We start from the raw sequence: 15,646 nt of genomic DNA on the forward strand, positions 1-15,646 counted from the left end.
AAAATGGTGCACTTTTACATGTTTTAACCTTGAATCCGTATTCTTTCTTGATCTTCCTTACACTGAATTCAGAAATTTGATATTTTTGTCCTAAAAAACGATTTGACAAGTTAGGGTTCTTCAAGAGTTCTCGTCTAATCGAACTCCTCACTTCTTGTCTACATTTTGAAATTGAGCAACCAGATTTCTTTTTTCGTGATGCTTAACCAGTCTCCACATAATTTTTCAACATTCTATGCACTGTACTATAAGGATATTCACACTTAAAATGGTTTAAAGCAGCCGTAAAGTCACATGTGCACTGGTTCTCGTAGAATTGGATAAGCCGCTCGCAGACAGCCTTGCCCTGTTCGACTGTCATTCGCTTCCCGTTTATAGTTACGCGCTCACACTTAGCATACACTCGTGATATACTATGACAAGCAAAGGGTGAAAATTTCATTGAGATCGAACGAGTGACTTTCGTTTTATGCGTGCTTTTTGCCAGTAACCTTAACTTAAATCGCACTCCTTACTATTGCAATTTATTACATCTTAAGAGGAAAGAAATTAAAATTTAAAAAAAGAAAAATCTCTGCACTTTGTAAACTAGTTTAACATTACTGCCACGCGATAGATGGTAAGATGACTCAAATCTTTAAGTTTTATGTCCCATGATTATGCCGGCTAGGCTAAAGAAGACGGTGGTGATGATAAATGAATGAAATGGTGGAATGAAGAAAGTGGGAGAGTCCCGAGAAAACCCACGCACATGAAATTTGTCACCACAAGACTTACTTGGCGCGAAGTGGGATCGAACTAAGGACCCCATACACCACAGGTGAACTATATCACTAAGCCACCGCGGCCCCGAAAGATGACTCAGTCAAGGTCTCTTTTTAGATGACACTAACGAATATCCTTCAAACGCCTCTGGTTAATCAATCTGACAATTAAATAACGCTTCTAAATGTCGTATTTTGAAACTAATAAAATGAAAACGCAGTGTCACAACCATTTAACTACTTCAGATTTGATGCTCAGCTTCGTATAAGACCATCTTCAGCCTCTAATTTTATAAAATTAATTTCCAATTTCTTTTTTGAATATAGAAAAAAATACTAACCTTTTCAGGTGTAATGTTTGGCAATGTGGGCAACATAAAGGGATTTTCATTAATATCTACTGTTCCATCTTTCTTCCGTCTTTTGAATCCCCGTCGTAATATTGGTGGTGTACTTAATTTCCCAGATACCACAAGTGAATGAGTAATGGGAATAAGTCCACTGACAGACATCTCATCCTTCAAGCTTTGGATTGCGTTCCCATCAAAGCGATAGTCTGGAATAAAGTATGACAATGATACAATATACTCTAAAATCAAAATGTTTTTTTATACTTAACACATCACTTAAGTTCATAGAATGACACAGATGTCGCCACTATTCGGAAATTCATACAATAATTAGGAAGTACTAACCTTCAAATGATACACGTCACGATTTTACAACAATCTGACGTTAAGTTCACAAGTTACAGTGGTTCTAGTGACGTAATGTGTTGATAAAACATTGCCTTTTAATGGAGGATAAATACCGCTCAAGCAAAGCAGTGGTTTGACAAGTGTTGTTCGGATTCTGTTCCATTGAGACAAATGGTATAGGAGTTACCATTTGTATATATGCGGAGAAGTGGTTTGCTCAATTTAAATGAGGCCGTACAAACACCGATGATACTGAACGCTCTGGACACCCGTGTAAGGACGAGGGTTCGCCCTTACTGTTTATTTATTATTATTATTATTATTATTCTTTGTGAATAAATAATTAGCCTACAAGTGTATATAATGTTGTTGTAGATAAAGGTAAGTCTGGCCAGACATATATTTAATTACATATATACGTATTATGTGTTATATATATATATATTTATAATTTCATCTTGGTTATTGCTTATTTGTATGTGTATATCTGCTTAAGCTGTGTATTCTTGCTTGGATTTCTTTTCAGCTTTATTTAACGAACTCAACATTCAAGTTTTTTCTATATAGATTTTCTTATAGTGATCGATGGAATTTTCCAGAGGCTTGTGACGGTTGCTCGTTTTTCGAAAGACTTTTTTGCGGATTTTTAAGCGAAAATAAAATTAAGTAAACTAAAAAGGGGAAGGGTCATCGACCATATAAAAGGAAGCCTCTCGCCGCATAGGGAATACTGCTGGATGACTACGGCTGTTAGAGCCATTCTACGTTATTAAGGTCCTGCCTTTTTTTTTTTTTCCTTTTAACTTTCCTATCTTGTAGGGAACGGTCTGAATGATGACCGATGACAGAGAATAAATGATTTCTCTGGAGCCTGAGTGATGGCGTTAGAATTTTCTGATATTTTAATGAAAATAGTAGGGACTGGCCCAAGTGATGGCTAGAGCAAGGAATACGTAATTTCCTTCGGTCTGAGTGATGACCAAGTTTGAGGACATTTAGCTAGTCAGGTTATAAGCTTAAATGATAGCTTATTGGGAAAGTGATTCCCGTTATCTTCTAGTGAGAAGAAGTAGGTTATATATTTTTTTTTAACCTCAAGAGGCAGAAAACACTTAAGGTTTTTTCTTTAGGTTTTTTTTTTTTTTTTTTTTTTTTTTTTTTTTTTTTTTTTTTCGCTAGGCCAGAGAAAACCTAAGTGATGGTTTTCTCTTTAGAGAAAGAGAATCAGTCATTGGACTAAGTGATGTCCATTGACAACAGGATCTCTCATATTTATGGACGGAAACTTGTAGTCAGACTTTCCTGATAGAGGTAGGCGTCAGATAAAACTGTGAGGGAATGACGGATCGGTTGAGTCTAAGAAATTGTAGGAGTCTGTTGGTCTGAGTGATGATCATTTGAATTCAGGGATAGGGCTCTGAAGTGAAAGTTCCGTATTATTATTATTATTATTTTTGCCTTAAAGAATTTCGTCGAATCACTTCGATTTACTTATTATCTCAAATATTTGTCTACCTGATATGACCAGTATTTTTCATTTGAGAATATAACAACCCATATATTTGATGGAAGTTTTAGCAATTTGATTGTGGTTTGAATTGTGAGTGGGTACCCTTAGAGAGCCGTAACAGACTGGAAGGACGAAACCACAACACCCGAATTCGGTATTGTTCCAAAAACATAGAAGTCCACAAAATAGTTTTGTCCGATCGTAAAGTGAAGTTGCGTGAGATAGCTGATACCTTGAAGATATCAGGAGTGTGTTCACAATTTTACATGAACATTTGTTCATGAGAAAGCTCTGTTCGAACTAGGCACCGCGTTTGCTCACTGTCGACCAGAAACAACGACGTCAGCTGAGGGGACAGTAACCGACAAAAGCTACCCAAAGCAACCCAAAAACGGAAATACCGCGTTAGCTGGTAAGGTTTTGGCCTCCGTATTTTGGGATGTGCACGGATATTTTATTCATTGATTACCCAGAGAAAGGAAGAAACATCAACAGTGAATAATTATACAACGTTAGTGGTGCGTTTGAACGAAAAAACTGCAAAAAAAAAAAGACCCCAAATAAAGAAGAAAATGGTGCTCCTTCACCAAAACAATGCACCGTGTCACAAGTTGATCGCAACGATGGCAAAATTGTACAAATTACATTTTGAATTGCTTCCCCATCTACCGTACTATTCGGGTCTAGCTCCCAGCGACTAGTACCTGTTTGCAGACCTAAAACGAATGCTCCAGGGTAAGATATTTGACTCCAATAAAGAAGTGGTAGCCGAAACTGAAGCCTACTTTGAAGCCAAAGATAAATCGGTCTTTAAAAAAAAAAAAAGCGTCGGAATGAATGGATCACTCTGGGAAGAGACTGTGTTAATGAATAAAGTCGAATTTTGCGTAAAAACAAGTTGTTTTATTAGGCATCCTACGACTTATTGAGTGATGTGTTAATACTGTGCCCAAGATTGGAGTTTTTGTACATTTGTGTTCAACACGGAAAAATAAATAAAAGCCAATGAAATGAGAAATATATGAGGATAATAGGAATTTGTAACATGAAACTATGAAGAAAGATATGTTTACTTTATCCTCTTTTGTTACACATAAGTATGTTATATATAAAACTTTTATATGAAGAGAGCCTTTTTGTTCATTAGTCCTGCTACGATCAAATTAGCTGTATTCATAGTGGAGAAGTGGCAATATGACATTAAAAATGTGCGTCACTTATTATTATTCAGATGTTAAACTTATGTAGTGGACGCCATGTTTTGTTCAACCTTACAATAATTAGATTATGTAATATTCGGGAAGCAAATGACATGAAATTTCTAGCTTTACGTCCTGCATACTAAAAGAGACGTGTGATTAATAAAAATGAATGATAATAAAATTGGTGGAATGAGAATATGAGAGGAAACGAGACAAGCTCGTAGATATTATGTTAGCTATAAAAAAAACACACGGCGCCCTGGGACCGAACCAAGGACCCTCGCACCAGAGATGAATTGTTTTATCGCTGAGCCACCGTGCCCATTATTATTATTATTATTATTATCATTATTATTATTATTATTATTATTATTATTATTATTATTATTATTATTAAATTCGTGAAAGAGTAAGTGATATCGTTATGAGTTAAGAGTACTTCGGAAAAATAGCATTTGGAAAGCATGACACCGAGAAAGTTGTTGATGTTTTCCATTATCATTAGCGCTGTCTAAAATAAATTCTTTGCTATTTTTCAAACTCTTCAAATATTACATATGTTTATACCGTATTCGATTAATCTAAATTTTCTACTAATTGGCTTGTTCTATGTTAACTTATTCGTTAAGGGGGGGGGGGGGGATTGATATTGTCGACTACACCTGTAATTTCTACATTATGCCCCCTTTCCCGTAAGACCAGCAATGAGGGACACAGGCTACTGAATGGGGTTACAATATAAGGTAAAGGAAATAATGAATAAATATTAGTTACATAATATCTGAAACCGAACTTGGGATTGCATGTACCAAAACAAGTGACACACGCGAAGTCGTCGTAATTATTTTGTATTTAAATATATAGTACCCCATTCACAGAATAGTATAAAAAATTAGAGATAATAGTCCTATAAGGAATAAAGTATTGCTTATATCAAATTTGGCAGCAATCTTCCTCAAAGCTTCCTTTTTCAATCTCTTTCAAAGTCGTATCTCCACAATCTATACTTATAAATAAATATATAATAGTTTATGGTTTCATTCAAATTGCTACGCACAGATTGACAAAGTTCACAAACTCGGTATCAATATTTAACAGAACGTATTTTTTCAATACGACCTTGTATTGAAGGGTAGAAAGCAATCAATGATTTTCATTATTTTCTTCACAGGAAGTAAACATTTAAGCGGCGCATCACACGTTTTCTGCGAAAAAGTTCAGCTGAAGTGTAAAAAGTGATCAAGAGTATTCTGGTATTTCTTAATGTCTTTAACAAAAACTAACATTTCCGAGGATTTACGTTCTATTAATTCTTCAAGGATAGGATCCAACAAATGTATCCAATTTAGCAATTTTAAGAAGTTACAGAAGAAGCACATTACAATTACTTACACAAATAAATCCCGTAACTGGAGATAGAAAAAAAGAAGTATTTCCGAGTAAGGTTCATTGAAGTTGCAAGAATATAATTATGTACGTATAGAGGTGGGAATTTGGCGAGAACTTTCTGCGAAGAAAGTAATAAGAAAATTATGTACTATTGTATTAATTTGTATATACAGGGTGTTATTGTGTTCGAAAGTGGATAGTTTCGGAATTATAGGATGCCGAAAACGTGAAATAAGTGAACTTTAAAAGTTCATAGCTCACTACTATAGGATCTATCATAGTCGGGTTAAGATATCACTGAGGAACTGGTATGTAAAATATTCAAATATCTATCTTTCAGAACTTCCGGAACTTGCACAATCATTTTTAGAGAGGCTGTTTGGGAGTACTTGATCACTCTCCACCTATCTCTCTAAAAATTGGTGTGCAAGCACTGCAGCATTCTTAAACATGGATATTTGGATAGTTCATATACCAGTTCCTTAGTGCTGTCTTGACCCGACTACGATAGGTTCCTTAGTAGTGGAGCTATGAACTTTCAAAGTTCACTTATTTCACGTTTTCGGCATCCTATAACTCCGAAACCATCTATTTTTTTCTTCTTATTTTGATGTTAGGAATATGTTCCCAAAATATTGTGACGTATTTATGTAACACCCTGTATGTATATATTCTCGAAATAATCTCTCTCTGGAACTTCAAGATGGATTCTGTAATCCAGTTCTTTGTTGAGACGAGAAACTGCGATGCTGAAGAATCTATTCTGTTCATAGGTACCTGATAGTCTGTATATCAAACCGAATTTAGTTGTCCATCAAAATTTTGGTGTTGTATTATGTTATTTTTGGTATTAATAAAACAAAACCCATTTCACTTACCAATATGTGCTTTCTTTTCTTCTTGCATTTTGACTGGTGATACTGTAGGAGATGAGTATGCACCACTAACCAAATCTAAAACGTTCAATTCAGTAAAACCTTGAGACGCTGGAGGCAGTTTCACGGGTGTAGATTGATCACTTAGAATTTCCAAGTCCAAAAACCTATAATCACAAATATACTGATTAACAAAATATAATAATTAGAGCTTGAGCTCAAGAAAATTCCACTTATAACATTTTGTTTTCTCATTGAAATTGAAATAAATTGTGAACTACTTCATCTTCAAACCTATATATTAAAAAAAAGAAAAAAGCAATATATTTTCCAGTAAAAAGGAGTACAATGAAAATTACGCTTCAACAGTGTTACACATGAAGTACTTAAGTGTTGTTTTTAAATTAACAATTACTCGTTATGTATTTTCCTACTCAAGAGTAATATTTCCTATAATGACTTTTCGTTTACTAGTGTAATTGGTAACGAAATTCCAGATACAGCTCAAAATGCTAATTCACACTAGAAATATTAACAATGAGAGATAAGATGAAATTATCCAAAGAAAATAGAGCAGGATCTACATACTTAAGGGTGTCATCTACTGTAGACGTGCAAGGGTTCGATAAAAATAGGATTTAAAAAGTTTTTACATGGTTTTCTTGCCTGGGAAATTTTAGACTTTCTTGAATAATTCGGCTTTAATGAGGAAATAATAGTAGATTATACATCTCTCTTCCTGTTATAGCAAGAAAAAGACATTTAATTACTGTATTCTAAAGAAAATAGTTCCCATTCAAACTAAATAATCGAATTCACAGCGTTTCCACGATTTTCATGGTCATAAAGTTTATGAAAATAATCTTTACTGACCGAATAATGACAATAAAGAACGTCCATTAAATTCACACTGTATACGAAATCCAAGGGGATAAAGTTTCAACTGTTATTCTTCAAAATAGTGAAACCGTAAAGTTTATAATAATGCTCTCTGTCATATCGAAGTGCTGCAAAATGGGTAGCAGCTTCTCAGCGCGGACACCAAGTAACCAGCAACATGGAACGGCCAGGCAAAAGCAACGTTAACGCAGCTTGTGCACGGGACTTACTGTGCCGATTAGAATGAGAAGAGCTGGAACACCCAGAGATTTCACCGGATTTGTCTTCATGTGATTCTGACCTCATCCCCAAGGTAAAGAAATCACTGCGTGCTAGATATGCGACTAGACTGGAAATTGAAAATGATGTGTGTCAACAGATCATCGCTTCAGGTATGGTGCAGAGGTGCTGCCGATGGTATTCGATGTCTTCCGTGCGTGCTGTGGACAATGCGAGAGATTATTTTGAAGGTTTTATCATAATCAAACAATGGCAGCAGCTCCTCTGTAACATCGATGGCAGCGTGCCGTGGATAGTGCGGAAGACTATTCTGAAGGATTATCATAATGAGACGAGTTTTTGTAACGTATAAATGCATGTGTATATCACACTATTTCCTGAGTTTTCTTTTAGGATTAGGATGTATACTCTTATAGTTGTATGTAACACATTTTTAATACTGTTACTATAAACAAGCTGTTACTATCTCCTTACTTTCATAAAGCCACTGTACCCCACAACTGGATAGTACAGTAAAACCTATTAACTTGAACTCACTTTAATGGAATCTGCATTTTCCCTATAAGACATGATGACTTATTATTCTGTAAATTTACCACCTGCCAAAGAACTTGGCCGCATTGAAGCAACGTTCTTTCTACGCTGTCAATGACAAGTTCATTTTTGTATGCTGTACATCTACATAGTTTTCATTTCTTAAAAAAAATAAATGTTTTATTGCTAAAGCTTTTTGGAATTCAAGAAACCCAAGGGAGTGAAAGGGAGAAAATTATCCATTGAAAGTACTTCGAAACTACAAGAGGCGATGAACTGTTTATTGCTTTTATGACTATTTTCAGCAAGGGCAGAACAGATTAACGCCATTAAACCCTCCCATTCATATTCTACATTGCGTCAGATGAATTTATTAAGCTATGGGCATCTTATTTCCGTTACGTATTCGAATCCTTTTCCTTCTGTAGGGAATGGAGAAAATTTACAATAAATGACGATACGATAAATGTTGTAGTTAAAATAATAGGATAAGTTTTCTTTGGATGTTTCTAAGTGCGCGACAGGGTTACTTTTGGTGTTTCGCTACTTAGAAAAGTGAGACAGTATGGATGTTTTTGAGTAATTCCTCAAACTGACGATCTTGAGTTTATTTTTTTTTTTATTTTATTTATTTTTTTTTTTTTGTCTACTCCTGTATATATATATATATATAATGAAACTTACAGTGGTGAACATATAGAAGTTTCACTGTATTTTATTTTTAAACATTGATAAACAACGAAAGTTATTTCCTTCAAATAATACTTACTTTAACGGAGAAAATATATGTCCAGCATCATCTCCTACACTGGAACGAGACGGAGACTGGAGCCTGATGTCCTGCTCATATTGTGTAATCCCAGCTGCCGGAAGTTGCGGTGTCTGAGGAACTTGTTGAAATACTGGACTTGGACTGGGCTGTGCTTGGAATGTTGTCCCTGATCCTGGTTGGTGAACTGGCTCATAGAGCTCGGGAGACCAATCCTTGTTCTCCAAAAAAGAGGATAGGAAATTAGTATATTCAACATAAACAACATGTATGGAATAGTAATATCCACTCGAGAAAATTTCATGTGATTAAAAAGTATAAGAGTAGAAGTATACAAAATCTGTCATTTCATTTCTCGATAATGGAATGCTAAAATAACCAGATGACAGTGAGGAACGATTATTACAACTACAATAGTTTGAAATACTCGGCTAACTGGCATCACATCTCTTGTGAGCCAGTCATCGAAAACCTGAGGATATCATTTGATATACATTAACAAAGCTCTCCAGCTAGATACCTTCCACTTCAATTCACAATAATTGCATTCCCTCAACATTTCATACAGAAATTAGAACAGAACTTCGAAACGCATAGCATTCTTGCTTCTTGCAAAAGCATTTAAAGCCTCGACACTTTAAAGTTTACGTTGGGTCCATGACACCTGCAATTTTTTTTCCTCATATCTAAGCCTTGTAATGCAGTCTTTAATCCATTGAAAAAAGTGGTAAGGTTTGATTTGAGTTCATCGTCCCTTTCAGCAGCGAGGCTATATAAGACGAGGTCCTATAGCTTAACGTGGGGATTCGAACCACATGAGCTCCAACCGGAAATCGAACCTGGGTCTCTTACATCAAAGGCGGGTACGCTAACCGCTTAACCACGAAAGAGCTTTCCCATTTAAAAGGTCTTCGGCAATAAAATGATTTTAAAGTATTGATGTCAAGTAATATGAAATGACGTGCCATCTGCCAGCATTAATGGCTATTACTTTTACATACGTGTTTATTCTTTTGCACTATTTATTTCGTACTTAACATTAAAACAACCATCTAAAGCTACCCGTATAATTCCAATTTCAAAACGAAATTCCTGTATAATTCTCGCGTGATAAGCCCCCTGAATAAAAGGAGTTCTAAAATGAAAACTGTTTTGTCGTACCTTGTGAACAGCATATGGGTAGAAAGGATTTACCTGGCACGAAACTTCGAAGAGCTTAGGCCGAACAGACGGATATTTTAAACTGTGGTATGTGTAATCAAGTATGTTGCGAGTCCCAACGCCGTTACTGCTAGATTCCATGATGACTGAACTCCAATACTCTTTCATTCAAGTAGATTCATAATTTCCCTTTAATATCAACACGTTTAGTGTGTCCTACTGGTGCATCCGTCCCAGATTGAGCTTGACTTCGATGATTTAAGGGTATCGGTAAGCCAGAGCAGACTGGAACTAGGACGTTTGCTATTCTTCAAAATGCATATAAGGAAATTCTATTTTACATGTTGAAAATATTTTACATGTCTGATATTTGATACATCGAAAATCTCTTATAGATAAACTAGAACTGACAGGCATCATGAAAGAAAGAATAAATATACGAGGTGCACTTTTTAAGTAAGTACCATTTCAAAATATTTCTGCGTAGGCGCTATGTCTGCATGGCAATAACTACCTTAATTCATTGGCAAGAGAGATGCAGCTGTGATAATAATTACAGTATGTTTCTTCTTGTTGAATGTGTGAAAATGTTCAAGAAAATGCATGACCTGTTGTCCGAGATTCTTTCTTGAATGCAAGCAACGTCACAACAGCAGACATTCACTGCGAACTGTGTGAGGTGTACAGGACAAATGTGATGAATGTGGGAATGGTTACGAAGTTTGTCAGGAATTCAATGAAAGTTATGCTAATGTGCATGATGAACTTTGGAGCGGCCGATTGTCTGTAATCACGGACGATTTGGTGTGTGCGGTCGATGAAAGAACAGTAAAGTTGCTTTTTCTCCATTTTCTACAACATTCACGATTAATCCTTCACAAAATTGTGATATACCACTTAGAATTTCGGAAAGTATGCGCATGATGTGTGTCGACAACCTTGAATATACGGACAGGCGGTATCATTTTACAACGAAGGGATTTTAAAAAAATCCATTAGAAGTGTCCCAATGATGGAGGAAACTGTCTGGGAAAGTACTTTAAGGAATGTTGTATCCTCTGGAAATAAAAATTGTGCAAATATGTGCTGCACAACTTACTATACTTATCGATATTTACTTTAAAAACTCACCTCGTACATGGTACGAGTATTTGTCAAACCTGGAGAAGACATGCGGAAATGAATCCACAAGGAAGTGTATAGTTACACTGTAGTGGAAACAATAACCTAAATGGAGTACGAAAAATAAGAACCTGGAAAAATGAGCCAATATAAATATATTTTAGAACTAAAGAAGACCAACTGCGAGTAGAATAGTATAAATAGAAGACAGTCGATAAGACCTTTTTGAAAAATTAGATAGAAATACAGCTATATATGGGCAAACTGAACAAAACAGACGCTGATAAGAAGTATTATACAGTATTTTATTACTATACATAAATAAATTCAGTATTTCGGACTGACACTCATTTACTTTTTACTGTATTTGGATTTTATTCCTTTTTCAATCTCATTACTATAGAAGCAGCAGCTACGAATTACGAACTTGAAAACTGGAAACAGATACAAAAGAAACCAGATTCGTCATATACGATACGCACATTGTTCACATTGTTATACAGCGTTCAATGTGTTATTTATTTATTTTTTAATTAAAAGATTAAACTTACCAATGAATATACTTCTGTCACGATCGGTTGAGGATGTTGTAAATAGTCTGCTTCAGACTGTAATGACTGTTGAACATCAGATGATGATGAGACAGAAAACTGACTGTTCTCAGACAGCTGATAGCTACTAGTAACTTGTTCCAAAGCGGGCACATTGGATGTGCTTATCTGGTTATGAACTGTATTTTCTTGGGTCTTCTTTGACCTACGAGATTCCTGGAATGCTTTCTCCTCGGCTTCATATTTTCTTCTCATAGTAGAATTCCAGTGATTTTTAATAGCATTATCGGTCCTGAAATAAAACAGTGTTACAGTTACAATATTCATTCACAAACTCACGCCAATGAATACAACATTAAAACATAATTTGGAAGTGTAAAAATAAATACACTTAAAACAAAACTTTGCCTGCTATTTATTAAAAAAAAATAAAAATAAAAATAAAAAATAAAAGTCATCTTAGTTTCGAACCAATGTTAGTAAAAGGTTTGCGAACGATCATGCATCGTCAGCAGAACATTTCATTTATCTCTGTCAATTATTAACAAATAACATTCAAAGTATAAGCTTCGAGAGGCCTGTTATAAGAAAAGCAAATTTCAAAATTTCTTTCTTTCCTACACAAGCATGAAATAGGAGTAATTTACATCCTCTAGTTTTAAGTAGCTCTTATACCTTCACAATTTATGAAATTCAATGGACTATCGTCAGTACTGAATTAAAAAAAGTGATTGTTAAACAAACAAATAAACACACATTCACTCATTTATCCACTTTCGTAATTCTGAAAATGTTACTCATATAGACAGCTCAAACAGTAACATTCATGTAAGTTTGTTCCTGATACAGAATCTTCGAAAGAATTTCACCATTTGAATGTGCTTTTCTTTTAGACAGAACACTCTACATTGATATATTAACCTTTCTGAATCTCTCATGTATTTCTAGAGAAGAAAGCATATTCTACAAACGATTTTGAGAGCACAAAAAATTACATTAACTCTGAAAAACGACTACAATTTACGTAAGTTCAGCACATTTTTTTCATTCTACGGACAATGTTCTTTCAAAAATGGACACCTTACTTTATCAACTCGCTCACTGAAGAGAAACATTATCAGAAGTCATTTATAAGTCTACTACGTACATGAGGGAAATTTCTAGAAATGGATATCAATTTATACCATTAGCTACGTAAAATGTTTGCTGGCTGTTATTCATCTTAGAAAATTTATTATTGCTTTCAACATCCTTAAGCAGCTATTGAAACTCCTGTTCGGAACTGTGCAATCTACATCATACTTGTACAGAAGGTCAATTCACCTAAGGTGGCCAATTTTACAGAGCTGATGACGAGCACAACGTAGAAGGAGCCAGAAGTCAGTAGTCCGTGAATCCAGTAGTGAGTCACGTACAACGCTGTGTGGAAGTTGTGATCAACAGCTACTATGTCTGTTCAAGTGACACTTTATTGGGAAGGGTACATATGTTCACTTTCCGATGCACAATTCAGTGCGTCAGTGATTGTGAAAATGTGTGCGGCAAGGGATAACAATATCAGCAGGCGTACAGTAGCAAGGGTAAGCCAGCGCTGTAAAAGCACCAGCCCTAAATATAAGGTCGTGTGAGTGAACAGGAAACTGGCATGTCCAGCCAGGACATCACGCGTTGTGAGAAACATCAGGGTATCAATTGTGAAAGAGAACCCACCCACCCAAAGCAACCTTGCCACCTCATCCAGGATATCACAGAGCACAGTGTGTCGTATCATAAAGGACAATTTGGGACTGAAAAAACGTCATAAGGCGATGGGCAAAAGTTATCACCAAGGTACATTTAAGAGAGATTCAAGAAAGTTGTATGAACAGTACCTTTCAGATGACAAATGGTAGTGGGTTGTCACTCTGGATGAAGCCTGGATATACCTTGATGACACCACTAAGCCCAAGGTCATTTTTTATTCACCAGAAGATGCAAAGGGGCGCGGCGAGATTGTGAATGTCACGAGAAGTTTTCGAAAGTCTTCATGGTGGTGGCAGGTTTCTGCGCCCGTCGGCAGTTGCCAATGCATTGTGTGGATTCGAAGGCCAAGGTGAATGCAGCCTACTTTCAAACGATCATCATGGAACCCTTATACAAAACGCACATCCCACAGTTGCATGGCAGGGACACCCGGAAGGTGTGGATCCACATGGATAAAGCATCCAGTCACATTACTAGCAGTTCTGTCGCATATTATCGGCGTATGGCCACGGAGACTGGTGTGTCTGTTATACCCTTCTCATCCATACCTGTGAAGTCACCAGATGCGTCGCCAATGAATTTTTGCACCTTTGGCCTTCTGAAACAAGACCTCGCGCGAAGATGTCCCACCAGCATAGCAGATTCTGGAAAGCTTGCCAAGCGGTGTGATCTACAATCCACCTCACACACCTCAGATGCGCACTGCTTTAGTGGAAATTGCGTTGCAGGGTGATAGTTCAGGCTCGTGGCCATCACATCGAGCACAACCGTTGGTGGAGGAAGGGATTGTCGTGAGCAGGTGAGCGCACAAACTTTTGCCATCTTAGGTAAATTGACCTTCTGTACTTATAAAACAACAGTCACCTTTGTTACTTATTTACAAAGTTCAAGTACAAATAGAAAGTCATTTTATATTACAATATATGGAAAGAAATTTTCAATTATATACCTAGTGCTGCCATTCTTTATTGTGGCCCTTGGAGAAAGTCACCAAGCACATACAGCAATTGACACAACATAATGAAATTTATGGTATGGATTATAACTACACAGAATCCGCACTTAGAAATAGTTACTCAATATGCTCATGTATCGCCGCACACATCACTTCCAGTGGTATGGATGCTGCTGTCTGCACTAAATCTGCTTTCAGAGCTTCAAGACTGCGATCATATTTAGAACAAGTCTTCTCTAAAATGTTCAATAATCAGTAATCCAAAGGATTAACACCGGAATTGTGTGAAAACCAATTGTCACTGGTGATAAAATCATATACATTGGATGCCAGCCAGCATTTTTTTGTTTCGTTTTAGCCATATGCGCAGGTGCAGAATCTTGTGAATGTCCACTGCTGTGCAGCGAACAGTGTGGTGCTTCAGGGGTTCACACGTGTCTCTAACATATCACTTTGCTAGTTGGAGACACGCATTTTATCCTCCGCCTCGCAGAAATGCAATTGTGTGGTACTCTCAATCAAACCGTCACTGAACCCCCTCTCCACCTTACGAATTTTGTCAGTGGCCTCATGAAAGTTATGCGCATACACTATCGTTTTGACAATTACATTTTTCTTCCACAGTGAAGATCTTTTAATCTGTGAACAGGATTTTGCGATGCCGACGGTTTGCATATGTCTCAAGCATCCTCTTTTGCTTTTGTTGTCCTTATGTGATGCAAACCTACCGTTTATGACTAGTGCTTCGTCGGTAAGCTCCAAGTCTAAGATCCAAGTAAGTTAATAATGCGTCACATGGTACGACGTTGGATTTTCATTTCCCTCTGCATGCTTTCTAAGCGTGTTTCTGCGAAACTTTTGGACAGTGCGATAATGTCTGCTTGTTTCCTGTTACGAATGTATAGGCAACCGAAGAAATGCCACTCAACTGGTATGTTTTGTATCATTCTGAGTCACGTCTTTGGGTTACGTGTACCAACTCTTCAGCGCTACCTGGAACAACTGTAGAGTACTGTGCGAGTAGCGACATAATATAGAGCAGCACTAGGTACATTCAATGTACTATACTAGCATTTGTCTCCTAGGACTGAAGATAACGAAAATCGTTCAGTCGAAATGCCAGTCCGCGGGCCTCCAATCCGGTCCGGCTTCACCAAAAACGTAAACCTTTCACCTACACTGGTTAAACTACACCTTAAATATTAAAAAATTTTAAAGCATTGCTAATTTCTGTATTTCTTCTTTCCAATATGC

At 36.4% G+C, this 15,646-nt stretch overlaps 1 protein-coding gene across 3 annotated transcripts in view; it reads right to left on the reverse strand.

The window, feature by feature from the left end:
• The window catches only part of LOC145673146 (myb-related protein A-like), a 114,331-nt gene that overhangs the window by 27,910 nt on the left and 70,775 nt on the right, over positions 1 to 15,646 (reverse strand). For all 3 annotated transcript variants that reach the window (XM_081742569.1, XM_081742568.1, XM_081742567.1), the window contains exons 5-8: positions 11,695 to 11,986; positions 8,861 to 9,081; positions 6,442 to 6,605; positions 1,106 to 1,320 (exon numbers count right to left, since the gene is read on the reverse strand). In XM_081742569.1, coding sequence (XP_081598695.1) covers positions 1,106 to 1,320; positions 6,442 to 6,605; positions 8,861 to 9,081; positions 11,695 to 11,986 — 892 coding nt within the window. The remainder of the gene's footprint in view (positions 1 to 1,105; positions 1,321 to 6,441; positions 6,606 to 8,860; positions 9,082 to 11,694; positions 11,987 to 15,646) is intronic.

This window comes from Thermobia domestica, chromosome 16 (genome assembly GCF_964235325.1).
Source record: "Thermobia domestica chromosome 16, izTheDome1.hap1.1, whole genome shotgun sequence".
NCBI lineage: Eukaryota > Metazoa > Arthropoda > Insecta > Zygentoma > Lepismatidae > Thermobia > Thermobia domestica.